The following is a 22914-nucleotide window of genomic DNA, read 5'->3' as shown; positions in this document are numbered from 1 at the left end:
GAGAGAAGAGAGAGAGAGAGAGAGAGAGAGTTCCAATTGAAAAAGGAGAAAAAAAGGAAATGCATTAGCGATTGAACATATAAAATAGCAATTTAAATTTCTTTTCAAGTTTTTTTTTTTTTTTTGATAACCAAAAAATTATAAGCTAAACTATAGCATATTTTTTTGGCGGGAAATAATCCTAAATATTACAATGATACGTAATTAATTACTTTTTATATCATGTAGAAGTAGATTTAAAAATGGTTTAAAGTCATTTGGGCTATTAAGTTTTACATTTACGGACCAATGTTGTATATTTGTGTAGGCTTTTGGTAGTTTGGGCTACGAACCCACCCAAATAAAACTTGTTGGCCGACATAATTTTGTTTTTATTAAAAAGAAAAAGTGAATGAGAATACACGTGAAGAAAATGAGAACGACCCTTTAATTAGTACTACTGAAAATTGCAAAAGATAAATATAGAAATGCTAAGTAAGTTTTTGTTTGCCAAAAATGCTAACAAGTAACAATGTATACAAACCACAATTTCATGGCCGACCTGTTTTTTTATTTTTCTTTCCTCGAAACCGCAAGTATGATTACACGTGGCCAAAAAAGAACGTACAGAAACTCTTCTTCTTATTATTATTCCGTAGTTAGAGATAATAGAGTATCGCACACAAAATATCTTTACTCAAAAATACGTGTAAACTGGTCTTAAGCGATCTATATAAAACGATTGATGCTAGTGGAGATTATATTATTCTCATCTCACATTGTTCCTCTTCAATCTCCTCCTTTCATATCTTTTGCACCCAAAAAAACTTAAAGATCTCTCATGGCGATGTCTTTCTCAGGAGCTGTTCTCACTGGCATGGGTTCTTCTTTCCACAGTGGAGCCAAGCAGAGCAGCATTGGCGCCGTCGGAGTTAGCCGAAAGACTCAGTTCCTCGTCGTCGCTCAGCGCAAGAAGTCGTTGGTCTACGCCGCTAAAGGTGACGGCAACATCCTCGATGACCTCAACGAGGCCACGTAAGTCCATCCACATATTCTTGCCTCGTAATTAAATATTTTACTAGGGAATGTTTTATATATGTTTAGCTTTTAGTATTGCCCTAATTTTATTGCAAATTTGAGTGTTTTGAGCTAAGTTTATGCTTTCAGATTAAATATATACCATAAACTTATATATGTTTACGTTGCATATAGCCCCTAAGTTTATCCAGACAGATTATGTTGACTATTTTTGGATATGTGTGATTAATTAATTGTTTAATCGTAATGCAAATGCAGAAAGAAAGCTTCGGATTTCGTGACGGATAAGACAAAGGAGGCGTTGGCAGATGGAGAGAAAGCAAAAGACTACGTTGTAGAGAAAACGAGCGAAAACAACGATACATTGGCTAAAGAAGCTGAGAAAGCTGCCGCATATGTGGAGGAGAAAGGAAAAGAAGCCGCAAACAGTGCCGCTGATTTCGCTGAGGGTAAAGCAGGAGAGGCTAAGGATGCCACCAAGTAGAGTCTTAGTCAATTAGTCCAACCAACCTAAAACTCGTAGATATATTTATATATATGGATCTATCTTCTCTGTCTCTCTTTATGTTTAATGTATTACAAAAAGATCAGTCTGTTGTAATGATTTCTATTAAATTCACATCAACCCTCGCAATAAGACGACATGGCTCGCAGTTAAAAAAATTAATACTCTTTTAACAAGCTTGTGCTAGGATTAGCATATATATGTAAGCTCGATCGTTAGGCTTGTCTCTTTTGTGACGAAAATTATAGGATGGCACAAAGCAAAGAAAAACAAAGAAAATTTATTATCACCACATCTCCCCGTCACACACATCATTAAGTAGTCTATCCATAATTAGATTGTCTCTGTCCGATAATATGACTCTCTCCCAAATGTGAAGGTTCTATTACTATTAGTAGTTGAACTTAAATCACACCCCAAAGTAGCGAAGTATGTCATTGGCATTGCCACAACAGCACACTGTTCAATATTCATATACCTAATTAACCAATGTGAGAAATATCTTATAGGCTCCTTTGTTGCTAGTTTCAACTTTCAAGCAAGAGAGGAATCTTCAGTTATACACATGCTCATTTTCACAGAATTTTTGTGTCCTTTCTAGCTTATTGTAAATAACGCCTAGTGCTGTTGAGCAATATATGTTTTAAAGTAACATTGTTATTTATAAGTAAAAACTAACCCTTAAAGGCACTGAAGACTTAGGTTTTCAGAATATATATGCTATTAGCTAACTAAAAGAGATTGACCAAAATAATGTTAAATATAGTTGTTCTTAACCCAATTGCTAATCACTAGTACACATTTTCAGCTTAACGACTAATACAACTATCCTTTATGTATACCTCAATGATCAGTCTACTAATCGTTAGTGTTGAAAGTTGCAAATCAAATAAAAATGCTAACATGTAAAGTTTGGTTGCCAAAAATGCTAACATGTATATAACGGTTATAACCACAACTTGATGGCCGACCTCTTTTTTGTTGTTGGTAAGTTAGTAACCATAGAAATGATTACACGTAGCTAAAAATACGAACGAACAAAAACTCTTCATAAGTTAACGATACTAGTAATGCGCAAAAATATCTTGAACTGACACGTGTACATAATTTTGGATTCTCATTGGCTGAGAGGTCTATAAAACGATACTATTGGGAGATTAGATCTCACTTTCTCCATATATACAAACTCAGTTCCTTTTCTATTTTGTTTATTTCCTTCTAAGAAACATATCTCTCATGGCGATGTCATTCTCAGGGGCTGTTCTCAGTGGCATGGGTTCTTCTTTCCACAGCGGAGTAACCAAGCAGAGTAGCGTTGGCGCCGTCGGAGTTGGCCGGAAGAGTGAACTCGTCGTCGTTGCTCAGCGCAAGAAGTCGTTGATATACGCCGTCAAAGGTGACGGCAACATCCTTGATGACCTTAACGAAGCCACGTGAGTCTATGTTATATATATCTTTTAACAATCTTCCTCGTGACTAGTTTAAGTCTATCTATATATTTTTACTCAAAAATCTCTAATGTATATTACGTACGTAGTACTCCACATGAATTTTTTTTTGGTTAATTCCACCATATTAGTTTGATAAAGACCCACTGTCATATACTTAATGGTTGAGGATTGATTTTATCCACTGAACCGGTTATGATGGATATATATATGCCTGCCATTTGAAAAAAAAAAAATACAAATATACGGATATACGATCTACTTTAAGAAAAAAAGATGTTTACTTTAATAAGTATATGATAAAAGTAAATATTTGTTTTTGGAAATATATTATATATAAAAGATATTTTCGAGTACTCTTTAAACCAAACGACTCAAATTCATGACCAAATGTTTTTAAACCGTTTACTCAATAATATGAAAAAACGTGCAGAAAGAAAGCTTCGGATTTCATGACGGAGAAGACAAAGGAAGCTTTGGTGGATGGTGAGAAAGCAAAAGACTACGTTGTTGAGAAAACCATCGAAGCCAATGATACGGCGACAGAGGAAGCAAAGAAAGCTTTTGATTATGTGACGGAGAAAGGCAAAGAAGCCGGAAACAAGGCGGCTGAGTTCGTAGAGGGTAAAGCTGGAGAGGCTAAGGATGCCACCAAGTAGCTAGGCATTTAACCACTCTCTTGTTATATTATTGATAACATCACTTTGTTTTTATTTTTGTTCTTCGCCATTAATCGAATTGAGGATCTGTTAATTACTCAACATAGCTCATTAAGTTCTTATCATATCGGACCCTTCAAAAAGAAACTACATATAGTGACTACACGTAACATAGTTTATTAGTATTTCAAGTATCATAAGTCCTAATGCAGTGACGTAATTCTTTAGTTTAGGAAATAACATTCTTTTTAATCAATTTTACTCTCTTAATTAACATTTAATTAACTATTTTGTAGCTCTAAATTATACAATCACGGGAGACCTAATTAAAAAAAAAAACTAATAATTATCTAATCATATAGTTCTTACAAGATAAAATTACTTATTATACGCTTTGTTTTAGTCCTTGATAATTCTAGACTCCTTGCCTTGAGATCAGTAAACATGAAAGAGATCAGCCTTTAGGCAAGTGATTACGAAAAAAGAGATGTTAAGAATGTACATGAGAAGAATGTTTCAATAAGACGCCTTGAAATCCATCTAAAACAGCAACAATTGTTATATAATATATATATATCCATCTTTGAGTAAAAAAATCTCATAGGTGTAAGGGGCAAAATACATACTCTCTTTGTGAATGCAGAAGAAAAACAAATAGTCAAAAGTTATAACCAGAACAAAAAATAAAAACATTGGCAGCTTAGTCCCAAGCACTTGGAGTTTCTCCACCATACCCACCACTTGGAGCACCGCCATATCCCCCACCATAGCCTCCTCCCCCACCATAGCTTCCTCCTCCACCATAGCCTCCTCCTCCACCATAGCCTCCTCCACCACCTCCTCTGCTGTAAGACCCTTCCCTTCTAAAGTCACGACCACCAAACCGACCACCAGACCGCCGATTCTTACCACCACCAAAAGAGGAGCGTGATGCATACCGTGTGAGCCACTCAGGGACTTCCTGGTTAGCTTCTTGCATCAGCTCAGCGAGTGGTCTGGCCAGCGAGGTGTTGCCATCGTTGAAGAAGGCAGTTGCTAATCCTGATTTGCCAGCACGTCCTGTTCGTCCAATACGGTGCACATAGTCATCAATGTCATTTGGTAGATCGAAGTTGACCACATGAGCCACGTGGGGAATGTCAAGCCCACGTGCTGCTACATCTGTTGCAACCAAAATCGGTGTTCTCCCACTCTTGAAGGCCTTCAGTGCCACTTCTCTTTCCTTCAATGCATTTATAGCAACACAGTAACTTAGTCACATAGTTCCTAACACTTATAGATAATGATGGCCAAAGAGTTAATTTCAACAGTTTCCTTCAGATTTTGACTTTTGTTATAGGTTTAGTTACAATGAACTTAGCTATATTCCAACCTGAGATGTACTCTTTGGTCTCACTATTGAATTGGTATGATTGGACTTTGATATCCACATTAACACACAAGATTTTTCAGCTTTAAATTGATAACACACCTGCTGTGATCTGTCACCATGAATGGAGGTTGCTGGAAAGCCATTGATGCACAACCAATTTTCCAAAGAGTCAGCTCCCCTCTTTGTCTCCACAAATACTAAGGTCAGGGCTTGCTACAATTATGGACAGAACACAATTATCAAGAAGTATGAAGGATCATGTCAAGTATTGAGATACGACCAGCTACTTTGGTAATAAATAATGAACCAAACAAAATATGATTCCTTCCAAACAAAAGAGGAGTATCAGCTTTACCTTGCCTTGGATGCCATTCTCTCTCTGTGCGTGAAGCAGGTCCATCAGATGACTTCTCTTGTCAGAGTCAAGGACAAACTCAACCCTTTGGACAATTAAATCGGTACTTGAACCGACTCTACCCACAGCCAAAAATATATAATTTGCTAGGAAGTCAGCTGCAAGTCTCTGCACAAGAAAAAAATATGCAATCTTTTAAAATTTGTACATAATTGTGCAAAATCGAGCAACATTCTTGTACCAAATATTATGCAGCTTTAATCACACAGGAAACAGACGCGTGAAAATAGAGGTTCACCATCATCCATTAATGAAGTGGTATTGTAATCCTCTGACACATAGAACTATCAGTACCATGTCTGTTAAAATGGCAATGGTCATCGTTTCATAAAACCCAAGTACATGCTAGCTAGCATCATAACAGGACTAGAATTCATGTTAAATTATTATATTTCAACCAACGAAGGTGAACAGAAAAAAGAGATTACAGAAACAAGTAAACCAACCTGAATCTCTCCTGGAAAAGTAGCACTAAACAACAATGTCTGTCTAATTCCACGTGGAGGCATGTCCATTTGTTCAACAATCTTTCTTATTTGTGGTTCAAAACCCATGTCCAGCATCCTGTCAGCCTCATCAAGAGCTAAATATCTAATCATCTGCATCGAGACTCTAGCTCTCTCAAGCAAATCATTTAGTCGACCAGGAGTTGCCACAAGAATATCGACTCCCCTCTCAAGTTCCCGTAGCTGCATAAACAACAAGACACAAGATTATTAACATGCTGAAGTTTGAAGACAGAATAAGTAACACATACAGCTACGAAATCTAGCAATTCTTCTGCATGTAATACATTGGTAATCCCTTCTTAATAGAAAAATGCTGACTACAAAATGTTTAACTAAGTTGAGTAGCCTTAGAAAGGAACATGCTTGCAAAACCCAAAACAAACAGCCTAAGAGACAATACAAAACAAACAGCAGTCAAAGACTCATGACGCAAAACTCAGAAGTCAGGAGCTGAAAGATAAACTAATTACATCTAAAAAATCTACTTGCATATTAAACTACCTGCTGGTTAATAGGTGTTCCTCCATATGCAACAACAACCTTCACACCAGTTTGGTAGGAGAACTTTTTAGCCTCATCATGTATCTGCCAAAATATCACAGAATAAGATATGAGAAACTAACTTCAAGCAAGTAGCAAAGGGAATAGAATCTTGACGTCGGAAGAGAACCCCAACCTGACTTGCCAACTCCCTTGTTGGTGAGAGAATGACTGCAAGAGGGTAGACTGTCCGTGAACCACGGGGTCTCTGTACATGCTGATCTTTCATAATTCCACTAATTATTGGAAAGCAAAAAGCAGCTGTCTTCCCAGACCCTGTCTGAGCACAGGCCATCAAATCCCTCCCTTCAAGCAAGATGGGGATCGCATGACGCTGTACAGGTGTTGGCTTTACATATTTGCATCTACGGATGTTTAGATTCAATGCCTCCCCAAGATCGATCTCTGCGAATGTGTTAACAGGAGGAGGCACATTATCCCCACTGGTCTCAATCGGAATATCTTCATAGGCATCAAAATTAATGACCGTATTATCCTGCTCAGCAAAGGCTGGCTCAGGTTCGGAATCATCATTATCAAAGGGGTTAACTTCACGTTCCCTACGGTCCCAACCTCCGCTTCGGTTGTTCCAAGCACCACCACCTCCTCGGCCACCGTAGCCATAGGCAGGACGACCTGCATCAGCCCTGTAACCAGCAGCAGCAGCACCACTAGCACTAGGAGCCCATCGAGAGCCAGAAGGAGGACCACCAAAACCTAGACGATCATTAGCTGGCAAAGGAGCAACAGGGTCAGAAGTTGGTTGCCTGTTCCTTAGATGTGGAGGAACATAAGCAGGTCGTGAGGGATGAGAATTCTGATTAGATGACCCAGAACCAGCGTTCTCTGAGTCAGCCACATCAGCCCATGATGCACTCATAATCGGAAAACGTAAAACGCCCTAAAACCAAAACTAGCTTGCAAATCCCCAGAGCAAACAAATCCTTGTTGGGTGTCAAAATCAATAAAATCAAATCCTCAGAAGCTGCTCCCTTTTTTTACTCTTCAATAAAACACAAAATCCTGAAAAACAAAAAGTAATCAATGGTGGCAGCAGCAGCAGCATCAGCTTAGGAACAGCTTTAAAAAAAATGAAAGCACCTTAAGAGAGAAAACCTCAAAAAAATAAATTCAAAAGCGAATCCACCGAATAACAAATACAAGACGAATTGAATAGTCTAGTCTTGGGAGAAGAGCATATATTCAAACGGGGAAAAGAAAACGAATATAGCAAACACTAATGCCAACAGAATCACGCAAAGAGGAGAACAATGTTCAAAAGAGCTTGCAGATGCAGATAACCCTAGCTTACAAGCTCGAATTCAAACCCAGAGATAGAAGAATCGAAGAAATCAACGGTAAACCCTAGGATACCTTTGGATTACCTTTTGGGATCGGACAGAGCCTGCCTTATGCGCTCAGAGCGATAGAATCAATACAAGAGAAAAGAGAGGTGGAGAGATATTTTTATATTTTTATTTGACTTTTGTTCTTCTTTCGCCCTCTTATCAAACCAAATATTTTAGCTTACAGATTGCGTCCCGTTTTCATCAATCTTCGTCCGAGATTTTGTACTCAGTTTCCAACTTGCGTGTCGGTTTCGTTGTATCCTTCTGAATTGTATGTCGGCGTCTTTTTTTGGTCGTTTTTTTTCTTTATATATTACCGGCATTTTTTAAACTAGATTATGACAACCACCAAATTCAAATCAAATGGTATAAGACTTCAAAGAGACATAATTTCTCTTTAATGCAAATCTTATACGATGAAAATATTTTGGAATATTAAAAAGCGTGTGAAGAAGCTTTGCTCTCGATTACTGACACCAAAGTAATATGTTTCTAATTTTCTTCAACAGTGACATATTTCAAAGCAAAGAGCATTTACGTGTCAACTCACTTCTTCTCTCATTCCATTTGCCCAAAGTATCTGCCTGCTATGGTGATGAGCATATTAGCCATGGTGACAACTTGTTCGTTTTCAACCTCTAACGCACGAAGACTCGCACACTTCCTCAGAAGAGCTCTGAGACAAGCACACGTATCAGCATCCAAAGGAGTGTCCACTGATGCACATAATGCTACTACCCATTTACAGTCACTACTCTTCAATCCGCTCTCTTTCTCAACCAAGCATATCTGCTTTCTCAGCTTTGATACCCGTGTCACTGAGTCCATTCCCTCTATCTCTGTAACCACCCCACCAACTGACTCATCACTGTCTCTGTGGAGACGCTTATTGAATATCTCCATGAGCACCTCATCTACAGCCTGACTCGCCATTACCTCATTCCCGCACATGTTGTCACTTTCCAATAAAGCCTGTTAAAATTCCATTACAGTTACATTCATATCTTAAGATAGTATACATTGTACAAGTTAGAAGAAAATTTTACCAGGCGAAGGTGTGAGAAGTCGGAAAGCAATGAGTCCTCCCATTCCTTCAGCGGCACCAGGTGCTCTGGGCATTTGAGGATTTCAGGGATTTGTGGCATGTAAGCACTCTGCTCTTTCTTTATGTACTTGCTTCCATTTATCTTGGCTACTTTTACGTTTGGAATTTGCTTAGCCTCCCACCTGAAATGCGGAAACAACTTAACCATATATGCCAAAATGCAGATACACAGAAAGATTGAAACAGAGTGACAAATGTACCTGACTCGTCTTAAATATTCAAGCCCATCTTCTGGTGGTCCAGAATCAAAATCAGGTTCTCCATCGACCGCAAACGCAGGCCTCAAAATGCTATTGTAATCTTCATTATCTTCAGTGTCCTCCTCTTTCACAACAGAATCTTCTTCCATTCCTTCTTTGCTGCCTAAATTTTCTCATGAAGAAAAAAGGTCAAATTTATTTTCTCATTGTGATTGGGTCAGTAACTAAACCGACACTGCTATGAAACAGAAAAAAACTAAGGGCACTGAAAAGATTTAGCTTTGGAAGGATTTGATTTTATTGAAGTTGTATGAGCATGTACAATTTTGCCTAAAAAATCATGGCCATATACACTTTGGACCAAAGAACCTCTTTACATCCCTTTTACAATCTGACCCAAAGAATCTATATACAAAATGAATGTATTGTGTCTTAGAAAAGGGAAAATTGGTGAGCAAAGGGACTTTGACAGAATTATGAAACAAAGGGCTTTGACAGATTTATGAAACAAAGGGCTTTGACAGATTTCTTCAGCTTAATGTACAAAGATATTCACACGGGTTCGTCTTGGTACAGCAGATACGGGACCTGTGGAAAAGAAACAAAAGGCCCCTATCAAAACGACATATTACTGGAAGTGGGAGAGAAGAAGAACAGATCTGGAAAAAGGTAAGAGCTCTAGACTAGAAATAACAGACATCCAAATCGAAGGAAAGGCTAGAGAGTATTTAAACATGACCCGACTGGATTTCTCCTTGATGACCATTTGAGAAAGAAAACCGTAGCAAAGAAAAACTATTTGAGTATGGGCGGCGAAAGACACAACACACACAAACAAACAAAAATGCATTGGATAGAGCTTAAGGTTATACATAGCTAAGTAGTCTAAACTTGGAGTAACATATTTGTCTTAGACCTAAAGTTTTTCCCAACATGTTCAACTAACAACAGACAACAACACAAAATGCAGCAGATCAGATCAAAGTAAAGTAAGTGGAGGGTTACCGAGGATACTGATGCCACTCTCCCTCGGATTAGACTTTGAATTCTTGTGATTCTTCAAACAAACTAAACCTTCGTACTCAGCCACCAGCTCAGGTAGGAGCCTAGCATACATGTCACTCCACAGTTTCTTCTGATTCGCAATGTGGGCATACCTCATCGACTCCATTTGGTTCCTAGAGTACATTATGCGCAACTTCTCCCCATTCATTCCTCCACGGTTACGAAAGTCTGAAACTTTGGTTGATGCATTCCTCTCAACATTACTAGAAGCATTCCCCTTTTCAATTGGTTTCTCGCCTGCAACTTTCTTATACTTTCTTGGTGCATCCTTATCTGTTCCTGGTCTTTTAGGATGATCTTTACCTTTCTTGTAGAAAGGAACAACATCAAACAACGCAGTATCATCAACTAAATCGATGTTCACAGATCTCCCAACAAAAGCATTATCCTTTACTCTCACTCTTTCCACCTTCTCATGCTGATCTTTAGAGCCCTTTCCATTCTTCTCGATCTTATGGACATCAGAAGCCCTAGCGAGCGTGTCCAAATCGTCCTTCTTCTTGAAAATTGTCCCACCTTCGATTTCAGCCAACAATCTTCTCTTCTCCGCCTCCAAAAGCATCTGAGCATCAGAATCTTGTCCGTTCTTGTCAGAGTTCAAACTTTCTTTCTTATCAGAGGTAGAAACGACGCACCCATCAGTCCCAACAACATCGCCTATATTTAGCAAATCATCTCCAAATTGATCGCCTACTGTAGAAATCTCAGAGACTTCCTTAATGTGAACATCAGAATCTTGTCCCTTCTTGTCAGAGTTCAAACTTTCTTTCATATCAGAGATAGAAACGACGCACCCATTAGTCTCAACAACATCGCCTATCTTGGGCACATCATTTCCAAATTGATCGCCTACTGTAGAAATCTCAGAGACTTCCTTAATATGTTGCAGTTCCTCACCAACCTTATTCTCTTCAAGAAACGTGGAACCAGTTTCAGGCACAGAGACTACTCCAGGACACTCCACATCCATCGCCTCAGTTTCTTCAAGACTTGTTTCGGAGGAAGAAACTTCAACAGGATCCGAATGGACGATTTCTCCATCTTTCTCAGAAGCGGAAGTAAAAGGCGAAACCTTTACTTGCTTCTTTGCGCTTATCATCTCTTTAACAGAGTCGTCGTTCTCAACTGGCGGCAAAGAATCGATCTTTAGCGAGTCTTCTGCAATTCCATCCCGAGAAATCGAACTTTTCTCCGACGCAATACATTCACCGGAATCAAATTTCGTCGTCATCACGGAGGGCCGGATAGAGAGATAAAAAGAGAAAGAGAGAGAGAGAGCGAGCGAGTGAGAGAAAGAGAGAGAGAGAGCTCAATGAAGCGAAGCGTAAGAAAAGGAAGAAGAACCCTATTACTCTCACAAAACGATTAAATAAGCTGAAAACCGGTTCACTTAAACCGGAACATTTCATACTAAAACCGGTGTCGGTTATTGCATAAATCAAATAAATACAGGGGTACTACGGTAAGATCATATACGAACTCGTTAGCTACAAACCACTCGCTTTTCTCCTCACGCGCCATCTCAAATGCGATCTTCTTTCACTGCACACAAAGCGAAGAGACAGAGAAGCCAGAGAGAGAGAGAGAGAGAGAAAGTGGGGAAAAAGCGAAGAATACGCAGATTCCATTCAATTTAGGGTTAGGGCTTCCCCTAATTTGGAAATCTAGTCCTGTTTCCGGATCGGACGAGACGAGAGAACGAAGTAACGAGAATGGGCGCGAATTCTATTCCCACGGATGCAACCATTGATCTTGATGAGCAGATCTCGCAGCTCATGCAGTGCAAGCCCCTCTCCGAGCAACAGGTGCCTGCAACTTTCTCCTTACACCTTACCCTTTGACGTTTTTTACTACTTTGTTGTTTATGGACTTAGGTTGTATCGATGATTGGATCTGATTTTTATAAAGTTTCGAGTCGAAGTTTCTTTTTTCTCTGTGGTTGAGGTTTCGTCGGGTACGGGATTAGCAGATTTGATTTGGAGAGTTTCGATGTCATTTGAAATGAACATCCCTCGGAAAATGTTAGATCTTGACGTTTGAGTATATTCTCACGGATGTTCATTTTCACCGCAGTTTTATGGGTTGGAGAATTGGCTTTGCTTGCTTCTATGGTTTGATGATGAATGTTAGCTGCATCGGATTCTTAAAATAGAGTGATTAACCACATCTAAGCTCGTGTTTTTATGTGCCTGGTAATGTGATATGAAGTAGATGATAAAGTCTTATCTTTTTTCATTACTAGCTTTTTCGATTAGTGGGAAAATAGCAGAAATGGTAAAGGAAAACAGTTTTTGCTGGTGTAAGAGATATTTCAACTCAGTAACGGACCAATACTTGTAGAGGTTTTTTCTGTAACTGAGTTTCCTTTTTGCTGCGTGTGTCAAGTTGATTTTTGATACCAAGTCATATTTTTTTATAGTGATTAAATTACTTAGTAAGTTAAAGTGGTGAATTTCATGTGAAGGATTTTGTTATTTTGTTTAGGTTAGAGCATTATGTGAGAAAGCCAAGGAGATCTTAATGGATGAAAGCAACGTTCAGGTGATTATATTTTCAGTTTGGTAGATTGTGCTATTAGACATGAATTCAATAACTCTTTCTGTTCCTGCATGCAGCCTGTGAAAAGCCCTGTGACAATCTGCGGTGATATTCATGGACAGTTTCATGATCTTGCGGAGCTTTTCCGTATAGGGGGAATGGTAACATTTATAAATTTTACTGAGAAACATAATAGAAGTTAGTCTATGTTTTCGTGGGCATGCATTTTGTCTCAGAATTACCCTTTTGTACAGTTTGGCTGTAGAAAAAGCTCTACAAATCTTACAATATATTCATTTTTCTCTTTATGCAGTGCCCTGATACCAATTATCTGTTTATGGGAGACTATGTGGACCGTGGTTATTATTCTGTTGAAACTGTTACGGTACGAGAATTAATATTCAGACATCCTTTTTCTGTTCTTGTTATGAATTAGCTGATTTAACGGCAACTCAGTCCTTGCCTTTTACAATGTGAAATTTTTTGGGTCTGAATAGGAAGTATGTTGATACAATTTCTCGTTTTTATTCTCTTTCCAGTTGTTAGTCGCCTTAAAGATGCGATATCCTCAGCGAATCACTATTCTTAGAGGAAATCATGAAAGTCGTCAGGTAAACTAATGCTTTATGTTTTGATTACTCTGTTTATACATGTATAACTCACCTTCTCATGCTAGATACAGTTCTCCCCGGTCTTTATCCATCGTTGAGATATTGGTTACATACATTTTTTCTTATAAATTTTGTTTTTGTCTACAACATACCTGTTGTGTGTTGGTTAATACTTTTATATCATCCTACTCTTTCATCTGACACGGGATTTTCTTCTTGTCTTCCGTCTGGCAGATTACTCAGGTTTATGGATTTTATGATGAATGTCTGCGAAAGTGAGTCTTCTGGAAAAGCCCTTATTTGTAGATGCTAGTAATTCATTTTTATCATTCGCATTACTCTTGTCTTTTTCTTTGTTGTTGGCATGTTGCTATGTTTGTGTGTGTGTGTGTGTATGTTAGTCTGCCCTGTTTCTGTCAATCCTTCAGTCTTATGATAGCTTTTTATAACACTTGTAATATATTGTAGTATCTTGTTCATTCAAGTTTATTAACCATTACTTAAAATTGCCATTGACTATATGAGATATAAATATTGTAATCTTTTTGACGAACCTTGTTTATTCTGCAGGTATGGCAACGCAAATGTTTGGAAAATCTTTACAGACCTCTTCGACTATTTTCCGCTCACAGCCTTGGTTAGTACCTATCATATCGCACACCTTTCTTCATTTTTTTGTTGGTGGGGTTCACATGAGTCTATCCTAGTCCCTAGTCATTTAATATAGATGATCTGTTCTTTGTCTTGTGCTGGTAATATTATTTGAACTAAAGTATTGGTTTTGTACTGTGCTGTCGTATTTCTTTTGCTAGTGTCACATCAATTGCAAGACGTTAGTATTCTGAAAAATGCACAGAATGGAAGATCTTTTGTATATGGAAGATTACATGTATGAGTTATCTGACCAAATAGATGGTGTTTTCGACACAAATATATGGGTCGTCATCAAATTATTATGTTATTTCATTGCAGGTTGAGTCAGAAATATTTTGTCTTCATGGTGGACTATCTCCATCTATCGAGACCCTTGACAACATAAGGAATTTTGATCGAGTTCAAGAAGTCCCCCATGAAGGGCCGATGTGTGACTTATTATGGTCTGACCCCGATGATCGATGTGGTTGGGGCATCTCTCCTCGTGGTGCCGGTTATACATTTGGTCAGGTAATTATACAAGTCTTATGGCTCAGAAACAGTCCTGATTCTCTCTCTTTTTAAAAGCAAGTGTCTAATTATTTTTTATCTTTTTCATTTGTTTCCCTAGGATATATCCGAACAATTTAATCACACAAACAACTTAAAGCTGATCGCCCGAGCTCACCAGTTGGTTATGGATGGATACAACTGGGCTCACGTAATAATGCAACTATAAACCATTCTTTGCACAGCTTTTTCAAGGCTTAAGATATGTTGCTCACGTTTGTTGTCTTCCCTATCAAACAGGAGCAAAAAGTGGTTACTATTTTCAGTGCACCAAATTATTGTTACCGTTGTGGGAACATGGCCTCGATTCTTGAGGTCGACGACTGCAGGAACCACACCTTCATTCAGGTTTTTCCCCAAAACCCCAAACTGTCTTATCTGTAATAAATTTAGTGTAGAAGAATGAACAAAGCTAACTTGAGTGTATAAAATGTGATTGCAGTTTGAACCAGCACCGAGGAGAGGAGAGCCAGATGTTACCCGAAGGACACCAGACTATTTTCTGTAATCGCTGGACACAGACTCGTCTCAGTCAACAGCTGCAGCCACCGACAAGTGAAGTCAAAGTTGATAACTCAAGATTCTGGTTTCTACGCATTGTTGTTCAGGTTGCTCTGGTTTAAATTCAACTTAATCCCACCACCGGAATATAATGTGTATTATAGGCGAAGAAGGCTCTCTTATCTTCCTCTATAACCAAGAAAAAGAAAAGGAAAAGAAAAAAGATACCCATTATGGACATTGTTTTGTTGATGTTATTAGCTTCTTCTTTTTCTTCTTCTCCCTTCTGCATCAGAATGTGTTTTCATGTGAGAGATCTTCTAATTTTATTTTATGTAATTCCTCCTTTGAACTTCTCTGATCTTTTGAAGTAGTTTCTGTTTATTTTGTTTTTGAGAGCTTGATATAATAAATAGAGTCACTGAATTCATCAGATCACTCGCTCAAAATGTTAACTATAAGTTAATGTAAGAGATATTTGAAGGAACAAGTTCGACTATGAACTTTCTCTCAACTTACTATTCATATATAACGCCATTGAAGGTTTTGTAATACGAATGGCTATTGAACTGACCATTGAGAGTATCATATCAGCAAAGAGCAATATGAGAGTCAGTGCAGTCTAGAAGGATAGAAATTGATAGACCTCAATGTCGAAGGAAGAAACGAAGAATAAGCTGAGCTGGATACAGAAGTGTGCATCGAGAATGTATAGAGTGGTATTACAGTCTAAACAAGTAGAATGTTAGGCGGTTCCAAAGTTGTGAAGGGAATGATTCTGGTTAGGAGGTTGAGTGAGTCGAAGGGAGGAGCGACTCTTCATGTAATTAGAAATAAAGAATCGGTGTTTGTTTCTATCAAATATCAATAGTCTCGCAGAACCAGAGAGAATGAGATTGATCTTGTCAAAAGCAATAAGGCATACAAGGACAAATCCACAAAAAGAATTAGGATAAAACACCTAGTGTGAGTGTGACAAGATATCTAAAACAGCAACCAAAGATTTTTTAAAAGTGACAATGAAAGCCATACACGCTCAACAACAATGAACAGTATAGTTCAGTATCTATCAAAAGAGATCCACAACATGCAATTGGAAGTCACACGTTTTGTTGGCCATTGAGATAAAACAAAACAAACCAAAAAACTAGAAAACAAGTTAGAAATCAAGGTGTCATGGACGGATCAACTTTATAGGAATTTCGTAAAAAAAGATGTGAGCCTCGTAATACCATACCACTAGTGGTTCTTTGGTGGTCGAGATTGCATGGATTGTGCGGTCCACTCCACGATCTATTCAAAATTATTGACATTGCAACTTTCTATATATATTTATATATATTTATATCTTACAATCTTAAGACTTGAAACTATATAATAATATTGTTTAGTTTAAGTGTATACTATATCTAAACACTTTGATCAGTACCATTTTTTTTTGTATATAATAAGTTTCTTGTAATTTCTATGTGATCACCAATTTTGTTTTCTTTCTCCCAAAGAAGTGTTTCCATTTTGCTTGTTTCCTAGAATACTGTTTCCGATAAACAATACCAATTTACGCGTAGAGTTTTGGTGAAACACGTGAACCTTTATTTTTTTTGACAACATATATATATATATATATATATATATATATATATTTTTTCTGATTTCCTTATTTTTTTAAAGATAAAATTTCCGATAAATAATCTTATACAGTCACTTAATATGTTGTCATATGTTACCATTTCCATGATCAGCTCACAATTATCTTGATCATTTCTATATACTTTCCCTTTCTCAACAAAATTCATTCAGTTCTTTTCCAAAATTATTACCAATATATTCCTTATCTTTTTTAAAACTTATCTAGTTTTGATGAAGTAAAATTTAAACAGAGAATTATCAAGAAAATTATCTAGTTTTTAGATTAAATTCGACACGTATAATATTTTACCAATTAGTAAATTTGCAATATGAGAAACTTCATGAACAATAGTGCAGCCACGTCGTTTTTCCAAGCTGGATTTCTATATATATTATTATAGAAAGAAATAACAAAAAGTTTGACCAAAAAAAAAAAAAAAAGGAAATAACAAAGTACCTTTTATAAATATAAGATACATGTTAAAGTAGAAGAGGCCACAAATAGGCTTTGGCCGCTTCTGCTTGGACTCATATCAAAACCAAACACCAAATTAAAAAAATTGAATCAGTTGAGAGAGAGAGAGTATATGATCATTTCCACCACCACGGGAACGGAGAGAGAGAGAGAGATACACGATCACAGAGAACTCAAGATCCGGTGACGATTTCAACTTCTTGCGCCGCAGCTGAACTCAAGACAGTAGTAGACTAGTCGTACCTGTGGGTTTTTGTGCCATCGGAGATATCTTCTTCTTGGAGCTTCTACAAGTGGAGAGAAGGGGGGAGATCAAGCGACGGATTGTGATAGGTTTTGCTGTATGTCAGTAGATTGTGTTGAAACTGATTTTGGTGGATTTGGAGAACTTGTGAACCCTATTCAATGGCCTCAGCTTCGAAAAAGACGACGGCATGTCCTCACCACGGTGGCTCTTCTTCGCCGCCTCCCAAACTCCTCTCCGCTGCGCCTGATACCGTTTCTGAGGATCTGCGAGCCTCTAAGGTTGCTTTCGAGTCCATAATCCGCCCTGTCGATTCGCTTCCTGATACTGCCAAGAAACCTGCCAACAAAGGTATTCTTATGCTCTGCCTTTAGATTTGATCTTGAATCTTTGATCATTGTTCTGATCTTAGATCGCTATTTGTTTGAGTTTCCTGAGTTCTTGTTCACTGGAATTTGTTGTTGATAGTTACTTTTTTTTTTGTGAAATTGGTTGGTGTGTGCTGCTATCAGTATTTGATGACTTCTTTCTTGCACTTAAGACTGAGATCTAACTGTGATCGTGGTTTCTTTGAAGCTGATTTCTATTTTGATCACATTGTACCAATGCAGGAATTTCTGTGATGCCAAGGACTGAAACCAAGCACCCATTGGATCCTCTATCTGCAGCAGAAATATCAGTTGCTGTGGCGACTGTTCGCGCCGCTGGTGCCAATCCTGAGGTGCGCGAGCTTTATATAACTTTTCTCATCTTGCAGGATTTTTGGTGATAACTTTACTGAAACCGTTTGATATTTTCTTTTGGCAGGTTAGGGATGGCATGCGTTTCATTGAGGTGGCTTCAGTGGAACCAGATAAACATGTTGTGGCGCTTGCAGATGCTTACTTTTTCCCACCGTTCCAGCCATCACTACTTCCAAGAACCAAATCTGGACCTGTGATTCCCATGAAGCTCCCTCCACGCCGAGCAAGACTTGTTGTTTACAACCAAAAGTCCAATGTGACAAGTGTATGGATTGTGGAGTTATCTGAAGTTCATGCTGTCACTCGAGGTGGCCATCACAGGGGAAAAGTTGTTTCCTCAGAAATTATACCTGATGTTCAGCCACCCATGGTATGTATACGGAATTCGATCTCTAAGTGAAATTTAGATGCTACTGTTGTTGTCAGTCTCTCAGTTTAGATTCTCGTGATTTTAGGATGCGGCTGAATATGCTGAGTGTGAAGCGATTGTCAAAGACTTTCCCCCGTTCATAGAGGCAATGAAGAGGAGAGGTATTGAAGACATGGATCTAGTGATGGTTGATCCCTGGTATGTTAACAACATCATTGTTTCTTTGAGAGTTGTCAATTAAGGTGTACAACAATTTCCCTAAGCCTGCCTCCAATTGTATTGTGCAGGTGTGTGGGTTATCACAGTGAGGCTGATGCTCCTAGTCGCCGGCTTGCAAAGCCCCTTATATACTGTCGGACTGATAGTGATTCTCCTATGGAAAATGGCTATGCTCGTCCAGTTGAGGGAATTTATGTACTTGTAGACATGCAAAACATGGTGGTGATTGAGTTTGAAGACCGTAAGTTTGTGCCACTCCCCCCACCTGACCCTTTGAGGAATTATACCCCAGGTGAAAGTAGAGGGGGTGTTGATAGAAGTGATGTGAAGCCTCTCCAGATTATTCAACCTGAAGGTCCTAGTTTTCGTGTAAGAGGTTACTTTGTCGAGTGGCAGAAGGTAGGATTCCAGAAATAGTCTAATTTTAACCAAGTGATTATGCTTAAGCTTATTTCTAAATAGGTTCAACATTTTGTTTACAGTGGAACTTTCGAATTGGGTTCACTCCAAGAGAAGGTTTAGTCATACATTCGGTAGCATATGTTGATGGCAGTCGAGGTCGAAGGCCTGTTGCACACAGGCTAAGCTTTGTGGAGATGGTTGTGCCTTATGGCGATCCAAATGAGCCACATTACAGGAAAAATGCTTTTGATGCAGGGGAGGATGGTCTTGGAAAAAATGCACATTCGCTTAAGAAGGTTTGAAACCTGTTTTTTTTTTTTTTTTTTTTTTTTTTTCTCTCTCTAATCAGATCTCAGTTTGTGTTTAACAATCGGTTTTATAGGGGTGTGACTGTCTGGGATCTATCAAGTACTTTGACGCCCATTTCACAAATTTCACTGGAGGAGTTGAAACAATTGAGAACTGTGTTTGCTTACATGAAGAGGACCATGGAATTTTGTGGAAACATCAGGACTGGAGAACAGGATTAGCCGAAGTGCGAAGATCTAGGAGGCTAACTGTCTCTTTTCTATGTACTGTTGCTAACTACGAGTATGGGTTTTACTGGCACTTCTACCAGGTATTGAATACATGATTATTCACTTCTAGAGTAAAGCAGATATTAGTCATATTTGCATTTAATTTCTATAGGGAAGACAAAAAAATATGTCTCTGCATGTGGATAAATCCTGAGTTTAGAACGGCAGCTCACAACAATTGCCTTAATACTTTGCTTGTGATTTGTTCACTTGGGGACATTAGTTTACAGTGCTGAATCCGAGTTACATTTGTTTGCTGTTTTTTGGTTTCATCTTTCTGGATATTTGAAGACCAATATCATTTTATTTCTTGAATATCTTACTGTAGGATGGGAAAATCGAAGCTGAAGTAAAACTCACTGGTATCCTCAGTTTAGGAGCGCTGCAGCCAGGAGAAACTCGAAAGTACGGTACTACTATTGCTCCTGGGTTGTATGCACCAGTCCATCAACATTTCTTTATCGCTCGCATGGATATGTCTGTTGACTGTAAACCTGGCGAAGCATTTAATCAGGTACTTTTACTTTGCTGCTCTTCTTGTTGTTGTTTACATATGCGGATTATTTTCTCAGTTTTTACGAATGATTGGTAGCATATGAATTTTAGAGGTCCCTATTGTAGTATAATTCATGAAAGTAAATATTAGATACATGTTGTCAGGTGATTAGCTCAATAGTCAGCTTAATCCACTTCTATCTGTACTCTGTAGGTAGTTGAGGTTAATGCTAGAGTTGACGAGCCTGGTGAGAACAATGTTCACAACAATGCGTTTTATGCGGAGGAGAAGTTACTTAGATCTGAGGCAGAGGCGATGCGTGACTGTGACCCTTTTTCTGCTCGCCATTGGATTGTAAGCAATCCGTACCTTTCATGATCTTGTCCACTACGTACCATCTGAATGCATTATTTTATTGAATGTTGAACTTTTAAATTGTCATATTGTCAATGCTCATTTCACCAGTTATAATTCATTCATCCTCGCCCTTGAGTGAATGTGAAAGAAGAGATCACCTGACCATTCCTAACTTTCATTCATGTCCTTCTTATATAGTCATATACTTGAGCTGCATTACCAAAAACTCATCTCAGAGTGCATTGAATATGATTTGTAGCTGAAGTATAGATAATATACTTATGCAAGATGTATATTCAACACAACTCAATGTTTTGTGTTGTCAGGTAAGGAACACAAGGACTGTAAACAGAACAGGCCAGTTAACGGGATACAAACTTGTGCCGGGTTCAAATTGTTTGCCATTAGCTCGACCAGAGGCTAAATTTCTAAGAAGAGCTGCTTTTCTGAAGCACAATCTCTGGGTAACCCGTTACGCCCCTGAAGAGAAGTTTCCTGGAGGTGAATTCCCAAACCAAAACCCACGTGCTGGTGAAGGTCTTTCCACATGGGTGAAACAGAATCGCTCCTTGGAAGAATCAGACGTTGTTCTTTGGTATGTATCTCTCTTTCACTCACATGATTCACTTAAAACTTCCAAAATTTTGTTATGTCAATGTGGAATTTTCATTTCACAGGTACGTGTTTGGGATCATACATGTTCCTAGACTTGAAGATTGGCCGGTTATGCCCGTTGAACATATTGGTTTCACTCTAATGGTAAGCAGATCTTTGTCTGGTAACTTTCAGTTTAGGATTTTGATAAAGAAAAGACAAACATTTACTTAACATATTTTGGTAAAACACAGCCACATGGATTCTTCAACTGCTCACCGGCCGTAGATGTGCCACCGAATCCATGCGAGTTGGATACAAAAGACAGTGAAGTCAAAGAGGTTGTAGCACCGAAACCTATTCAGACTGGTTTACTTTCAAAGCTCTGATGAACAAGACAAATTTCATTTCTCCTTTTCTCTTAAAGACAGATTTTATTTCTCCGTTTCTCTTGAGAAATTGGCTCGTATCAATTTCGAACTTGGACCTTTTGTTGTTTGGTGTGTGTTTGCAAAACTGAAAAACTTATCATTGGAAGATATTTTTTTTTCAAATTGTCGTTTAAAAAATAAGAATTAAGTTTGTCTTAGAAAAATTTAGGTGATGAATGGTTATATCATTTTCAAGTTTCATAATCTGGAATCACGTTTTTTAAAGGAGTAATTCTACAAAATTTTGTTTAGCTCAAATGTTATTGGATTATTCGACTATCTTCCACACCACTGTACTAACTCAGAATTTTATAAGAACTTATGGGGTTGTAGGGTTTTCATATATCATCAATATTCAATGAAGTGTCTTAGGGGGTGGTATTGGTTTGTGACTTATAAAGGATTTAGATAATTTAAATAAAATCATAGATTGTATGTAAATGAAATCATCTAAAAGATTATTAGGGGGTGTATTCAATCTTATATTTTGTGTGATTTGAGTTTCATTAAGTTTTTATATGATTTTGATGGTTTTGGGTGACTTTAAGTAAGTTGATATGATTTATTTTAAAATTCTTTCAAATATCACCTAAAACCATGAGATTTGGATTTCTGAATTTATAACTAAAAGAATCCTCCAAAATCCTGCAGAATCCTTTAAAAATTTAAAAACCAAATCCTCAAAACATTTCCAATAATCGTGGATTTTAAACTAGATTTTCAAATCACTACTTCAATAACAATAGATTTCAAAAGATTTTTTAAAATTCATAATTCAATAACATGGGATTTGTTGGTTTTCCATAAATCACTTAAAATGTTAGATTGAATACACCCCCTTATAGAGATTTTTTGTAGTCTTGTTGTCATGATTTCTATAGTCTTGTAAAGTCTTTCAAACAATCTCTATATTTTGATTATACTTCCCACGACTTTAATTTGTAAAGAGAAGTGTTTAAACTCATAAACCAATAACATAATAATTTAATTCATTAACAATCAAAGATTTTCTTGTTTTAATTGAATAACCCAAAACTTTAAATGACTTTATAAATTTCTAATAAAATCTTGATTGAATAACAACTGATTTTACATAACATTTGAAGTCATTAAAACTCTATATAAATCACTAACCAATAACACCCCCTTAATATAATGTTTTTACTATAGCTTTATTAGACTAAAACTATAAATGCATTAATTAATGATTTTGAAATTATCTGTAATAACTTAAATATCAGACTTACCAAAGATTCTTAAGAGAATTGAAATTAATTTATTATATTATCTTCTGCCAGATTTATTATAATTTGTTTTTAAGTATATATAACTAAAGTTG

General features: G+C 37.6%; 6 protein-coding genes across 8 annotated transcripts; 4 read left to right on the top strand and 2 right to left on the bottom strand.

Moving 5' to 3' along the window:
* Nucleotides 1-743: 743 nt before the first annotated feature.
* Nucleotides 744-1656, top strand: LOC17890311 (protein COLD-REGULATED 15A, chloroplastic). The gene is made up of 2 exons (XM_006295132.2): nucleotides 744-1014; nucleotides 1276-1656. The coding sequence occupies exons 1-2, from the start codon at nucleotides 821-823 to the stop codon at nucleotides 1499-1501; spliced, it is 420 nt and encodes a 139-aa protein (XP_006295194.1). The 5' UTR covers nucleotides 744-820; the 3' UTR covers nucleotides 1502-1656.
* Nucleotides 1657-2696: 1040 nt separating this feature from the next.
* LOC17888734 (protein COLD-REGULATED 15B, chloroplastic) lies at nucleotides 2697-3754 on the top strand. Its single transcript, XM_006295141.2, has 2 exons — nucleotides 2697-2955; nucleotides 3404-3754. Exons 1-2 carry the CDS (start codon nucleotides 2759-2761, stop codon nucleotides 3627-3629), a joined length of 423 nt encoding a protein of 140 aa, XP_006295203.1. The 5' UTR covers nucleotides 2697-2758; the 3' UTR covers nucleotides 3630-3754.
* Nucleotides 3755-4162: 408 nt separating this feature from the next.
* On the bottom strand, nucleotides 4163-7958 carry LOC17889348 (DEAD-box ATP-dependent RNA helicase 37). The gene is made up of 7 exons (XM_006293779.2): nucleotides 7851-7958; nucleotides 6602-7488; nucleotides 6427-6510; nucleotides 5863-6105; nucleotides 5357-5524; nucleotides 5101-5214; nucleotides 4163-4851 (listed from the first exon to the last, which is right to left on the bottom strand). Exons 2-7 carry the CDS (start codon nucleotides 7343-7345, stop codon nucleotides 4330-4332), a joined length of 1875 nt encoding a protein of 624 aa, XP_006293841.1. The 5' UTR covers nucleotides 7346-7488; nucleotides 7851-7958; the 3' UTR covers nucleotides 4163-4329.
* A 252-nt stretch (nucleotides 7959-8210) lies between these two features.
* LOC17890377 lies at nucleotides 8211-11640 on the bottom strand. 2 transcript variants are annotated; one of them, XM_023783591.1, is made up of 4 exons: nucleotides 10125-11640; nucleotides 9120-9282; nucleotides 8861-9041; nucleotides 8211-8786 (listed from the first exon to the last, which is right to left on the bottom strand). In XM_023783591.1, exons 1-4 carry the CDS (start codon nucleotides 11413-11415, stop codon nucleotides 8373-8375), a joined length of 2049 nt encoding a protein of 682 aa, XP_023639359.1. In that variant the 5' UTR covers nucleotides 11416-11640; the 3' UTR covers nucleotides 8211-8372. The 2 variants fall into 2 exon arrangements, with proteins under 2 accessions (XP_023639359.1, XP_023639360.1); XM_023783592.1 differs by lacking the exons at nucleotides 8211-8786; nucleotides 8861-9041; nucleotides 9120-9282 and adding an exon at nucleotides 9400-9707.
* Nucleotides 11641-11747: 107 nt separating this feature from the next.
* On the top strand, nucleotides 11748-15470 carry LOC17888184 (serine/threonine-protein phosphatase PP2A-3 catalytic subunit). 2 transcript variants are annotated; one of them, XM_006294578.2, is made up of 11 exons: nucleotides 11748-11989; nucleotides 12669-12725; nucleotides 12800-12883; nucleotides 13036-13107; nucleotides 13262-13333; nucleotides 13568-13608; nucleotides 13904-13970; nucleotides 14306-14497; nucleotides 14598-14687; nucleotides 14777-14884; nucleotides 14979-15431. In XM_006294578.2, exons 1-11 carry the CDS (start codon nucleotides 11897-11899, stop codon nucleotides 15042-15044), a joined length of 942 nt encoding a protein of 313 aa, XP_006294640.1. In that variant the 5' UTR covers nucleotides 11748-11896; the 3' UTR covers nucleotides 15045-15431. The 2 variants fall into 2 exon arrangements, with proteins under 2 accessions (XP_006294640.1, XP_023639361.1); XM_023783593.1 differs by lacking the exon at nucleotides 11748-11989 and adding an exon at nucleotides 12137-12376 and having other exon boundaries at nucleotides 14979-15470.
* A 1734-nt stretch (nucleotides 15471-17204) lies between these two features.
* LOC17889936 (copper methylamine oxidase) lies at nucleotides 17205-21776 on the top strand. The gene is made up of 12 exons (XM_006293662.2): nucleotides 17205-17736; nucleotides 17997-18106; nucleotides 18193-18498; nucleotides 18584-18696; nucleotides 18786-19116; nucleotides 19200-19415; nucleotides 19502-19738; nucleotides 20026-20211; nucleotides 20407-20547; nucleotides 20877-21145; nucleotides 21228-21309; nucleotides 21399-21776. Exons 1-12 carry the CDS (start codon nucleotides 17547-17549, stop codon nucleotides 21531-21533), a joined length of 2316 nt encoding a protein of 771 aa, XP_006293724.1. The 5' UTR covers nucleotides 17205-17546; the 3' UTR covers nucleotides 21534-21776.
* The last annotated feature ends 1138 nt before the right edge of the window (nucleotides 21777-22914 follow it).

Source organism: Capsella rubella, unplaced genomic scaffold (genome assembly GCF_000375325.1).
Source record: "Capsella rubella cultivar Monte Gargano unplaced genomic scaffold, Caprub1_0 scaffold_4, whole genome shotgun sequence".
NCBI lineage: Eukaryota > Viridiplantae > Streptophyta > Magnoliopsida > Brassicales > Brassicaceae > Capsella > Capsella rubella.
The sequence above is the reverse complement of the archived record's forward strand: the minus strand, read 5'-3'. Positions and strand labels throughout refer to the sequence as shown.